Genomic DNA, 3,699 nt, shown 5'->3' on the forward strand with positions numbered 1-3,699 from the left:
TCCGGGGGCCCAAAAGTGAGTTAAGCTAGTGTCTAGGCTATGGGATTGTGTGCTTGAAAATGTCTTATATACATGGCCTTATTTTACAAACGCTTGGCTGCCCATGGTATGTCTGGGGGCCCAAAAGTGAGTAAAGCTAGTATCTAGTCTATGTATATACAAATTCCATCATAAGTCGACCACATTATACATATCATAGGCTCAGCTAGATCCCATAATCAATAACCATGAAGTGCTCAACCGCCCATGGCATGTCTAGGGGCCCCAAAAGTGAGTTAAGCTAGTATATACAAATTCCATCATAGTAGACCACATTATACATATCATAGGCTTGGCTAGATCCCATAATCAATAACCATGAAGAGCATGGAGATTTGAACCCACAATGTCGGGACTCTCTAACTCCATTCTTCCAACTGCTGCACGAGCATATGAATTTTATAAGCTTTTTGTTTTTCCTAAGGGCCTTAGAATACCGTTCGTCAAATTAAGATATGTAGCGAAAATGAAGGCACAAAGTGGAATCAACGTGGAATAATAAAGGAATAATGCGGTGCAATACTAACGGTCAACTCAACGGCAGTACTATGGTTGTTGAAGTTCTAATATAAAACTAATTTTTGTGAACCGTTGAGTACACAGTGCACCCCCCCCCCCCATCCAACAATCAATCAGCAACGATCTCTCTCTCTCTCTCTCGCTCTCTCTCACACGCACACGCATGCACACACTTCCAAACTACTTGCTTTCTGCATGCCATTTTAGGGTTCTCTGTACTATCTCAATCCGTTTGAGTTGATTTTTGCACCTCATATCTGGATAATTACTGTGTTTCTGCACCCTATTTCAGGGTTTTTTTTTAAAAATCCAGATCACTTCAGGTTTTAGCTTGATGTGTTTCTGCAGTAGTTCGATTTAGAGTTTCCTGCAAGGCTTGTCGTCCCCATTCTTGGCAAGCTCGGATTGTTCAGAGCTTCCTGCACTGTGGCGATGGAGTGCAAGGGCGAATGGAAGCAATCTGATCGAGGTTTTGTGAAGGACGAGTTCTACGAGAGCATTCAGGCACCCAAGTGGATGGATTTTGACTCGCCCGAAGAGCCTGTTGACGATCACGAATGGTTCTGCAAGAGAGCTGGTAAAAGCACAGTGCTATCTTCAAAGAAACTCGGGATTCTTCTTGCAGAGATTCGGGTTTTAGATGGGTTTTTTTTTTTTGGTTGTTAGCAGAAGTCCAATTGTTGCTTTGCAGAGATTTTAGGGTTTTGTAAGGTTGAATGTAGAGGATTTATGGTGGTCATACTGGAGAGATTAGGTCTCTGCAGAGGGTTTAGGCTTGACATATTTATTCTATTTAAGGCTGTTAAACATTTTTTTTTTTGGTTTAATTTTTCTCGCGAGCTATAATGTGTCCGCATTAATCCTTGCATTACTGTTTTTCCAACATCTTGCAGGTTGCACTCATGAGAAGAAACCGTTCTGCCAAGCACCACCCTCGAGCCCTACTCCCAAGCCCCAGCCTCAGGTCTTGACCCCAGCTTGTTTATTGAAGTGTTTTGAATGGAATTCTCTCAGCTTGTGGATTGCCTTACATTGATTTGAATTTATGTGTATCTATATGTACTGCTTCTTTTGAATCGCCATGTATTTTCTTCTCATACATCCACGCGTACATATGTGAATGGAGGTGTATTCATGTGATTGATGATGTATTAGTCGGATTCCCCTTGTCCGTACCAGTTTTGAGACGGTTATTCACCACCTAGGGAAGGCCACCTCGCGAGGGTCGGCATTCTGCATGTGTCCATACCACATTCTGAGACGGTTATTCACCGCCTAGGGCGGGCCACCTCGCAAGCTGCCTCCACGGACTTCTGCCCTCACCATGGAGGCAGCTCGGGCAGACCCCTCGACAGCCTCGGGGGACAGATCTCAGACCCCTAGACACTCAGATCTCAAAGCCAATCCTTTTTCCGAAGCGCGGGGGGGGGGAGGGGGGGGGGGGGATGTGTGTTACATCTTGTTCACTCTTATGTATTTGCTTCATGTGGATTGATGTCCTCTGGGATTGGTGTAATCTCATATACGCCAATTCATGTGAATTGGCGTGTTAATTGGGATTTGCCATGTGTTTTTTTTCTGTGTTCATTCAGGTGACCTACTTTGCCTTGTAGTGTATTCATGTGCATCCGTGAATCAGTTCAAATATTTGTACCTCATTGAAATCCATGTGAATTGAATTGTGTGTAGTATTCTTGTGCCATGCTATCCATAACTTCATGAAGAGTAATGTATATTTCTGCATTACCGCAGGGTTCTTCAAACAACACTTTACAGACGATCCCAGACAAGGTGTCCAAGGATCCGCCGCCTTGCCGAACGCGAAATCCAGTGGCATCAGTGGTCCCTCCTTTTGCCCAGAGGGTGGCGGTCAGTTGTGATGATCTTGCATACTCTCTCTTCTTCACAACCTTCTTTTGTTGCTTCCCATAAACCCTGACATGGGAGGACATGGAAATACTCAATTCTTTCAACAGCGCAGGCACCTGTTTAGACTTGGAACTTCTTCTTCTTTTTTCAAACCATCACAGTTGCTTTTAATCACAATCTGTCAAGTTATTTTTTCCATTGTTTCCCCATCAAACATGGGGAAAAGGTGAGGGCAGGAGAGTACTTGAGCAAACTCCTGCAATGGAGGAAAGGTGCATGCTATGGTTTTATAAGGCCAGTTTAAATGCTTGCGCCGACAGTAAGTGACAACACGCTCTTTGGAATTGTTTCCTATGTGTTGCATGTGGCCTTATTGATAGGCACCAGGAACTACTAGCAAACAGGTCTTTTGAACAGGAAGGGTCAAAGTACTCCAGAAAGTTGCAATAGTGTGGATACAACTCCACCCCATTCAGGTTTGTGGCAAAAAAAATTTATCCACAAAACAAAACATCTAGCGCTTCACTATGATGCAAAGGCCGAATTGGTACTCTTTGCAATGATTGTATCTTTAAAAGGGCTTTGGTGTTGCCCTTATATCATTAAATGGGCTATTATTAAAAGGGCTTTGGTGTTGCCCTTATATTGCATCAATATCAGATATACGTGCCATAATTTGCTCAACAGAATGATGGATGTTGAACATGCCCATAAGATTAGACCATAGCCTAAGTCAAAATTATGTTGTGAATGTTGTTGGCATGTCCTCTCAACATCTAAATCACTATACTATCTTCATCTAAACTATCAAGCTCTATCGTATCATCTCTTCCACTAAACACTTTTTTCCTGTGTATAAACTAAGTGCATGTTCCCGTAGTGTTTAATGTATTAAAGCTTCTATCTACATTCTAGCTTCCGTTTTGGCTTGATTTTTAATTTATGAAAAAAGTGCCCGTACTCTAGCCTGCCAATAAGCGTGTGGACCAACCTCTTGTATTGGATGAAGGTTAATGTTGGATGATGTGGTGGGTCGGTTGATCATTTTGGACTAAGGCGTGGACTGGCCCCATGATATTTTTGATCTACATATATATAAATTAGTTTAGCAGTCTTAGTTCATTGAGTTCATTATGTTCAAGAACTCTGTCTGTCCACCGATTTTTGAGAACACTTGAGCCTTGTAAGATAGAAAGGAGGAGAGGAAGAATGCAAGGGTCTTACCAGTTTGTACCTCTAGCTCTCTCGTGGAGAGTTAGGGTCCTCAACCTT

The 3,699-nt window shown here is 42.7% G+C and overlaps 1 protein-coding gene across 1 annotated transcript; it reads left to right on the top strand.

The window, feature by feature from the left end:
- Window positions 1–695: 695 nt before the first annotated feature.
- On the top strand, window positions 696–3,244 carry LOC147633023 (uncharacterized). The gene is made up of 3 exons (XM_086805779.1): window positions 696–1,135; window positions 1,452–1,522; window positions 2,311–3,244. Exons 1-3 carry the CDS (start codon window positions 991–993, stop codon window positions 2,488–2,490), a joined length of 396 nt encoding a protein of 131 aa, XP_086661905.1. The 5' UTR covers window positions 696–990; the 3' UTR covers window positions 2,491–3,244.
- The last annotated feature ends 455 nt before the right edge of the window (window positions 3,245–3,699 follow it).

Source organism: Cibotium barometz, chromosome 12, assembly GCF_041138505.1.
Source record: "Cibotium barometz isolate CiBa-2024 chromosome 12, ASM4113850v1, whole genome shotgun sequence".
NCBI classification, from domain to species: Eukaryota; Viridiplantae; Streptophyta; class Polypodiopsida; order Cyatheales; family Cibotiaceae; genus Cibotium; species Cibotium barometz.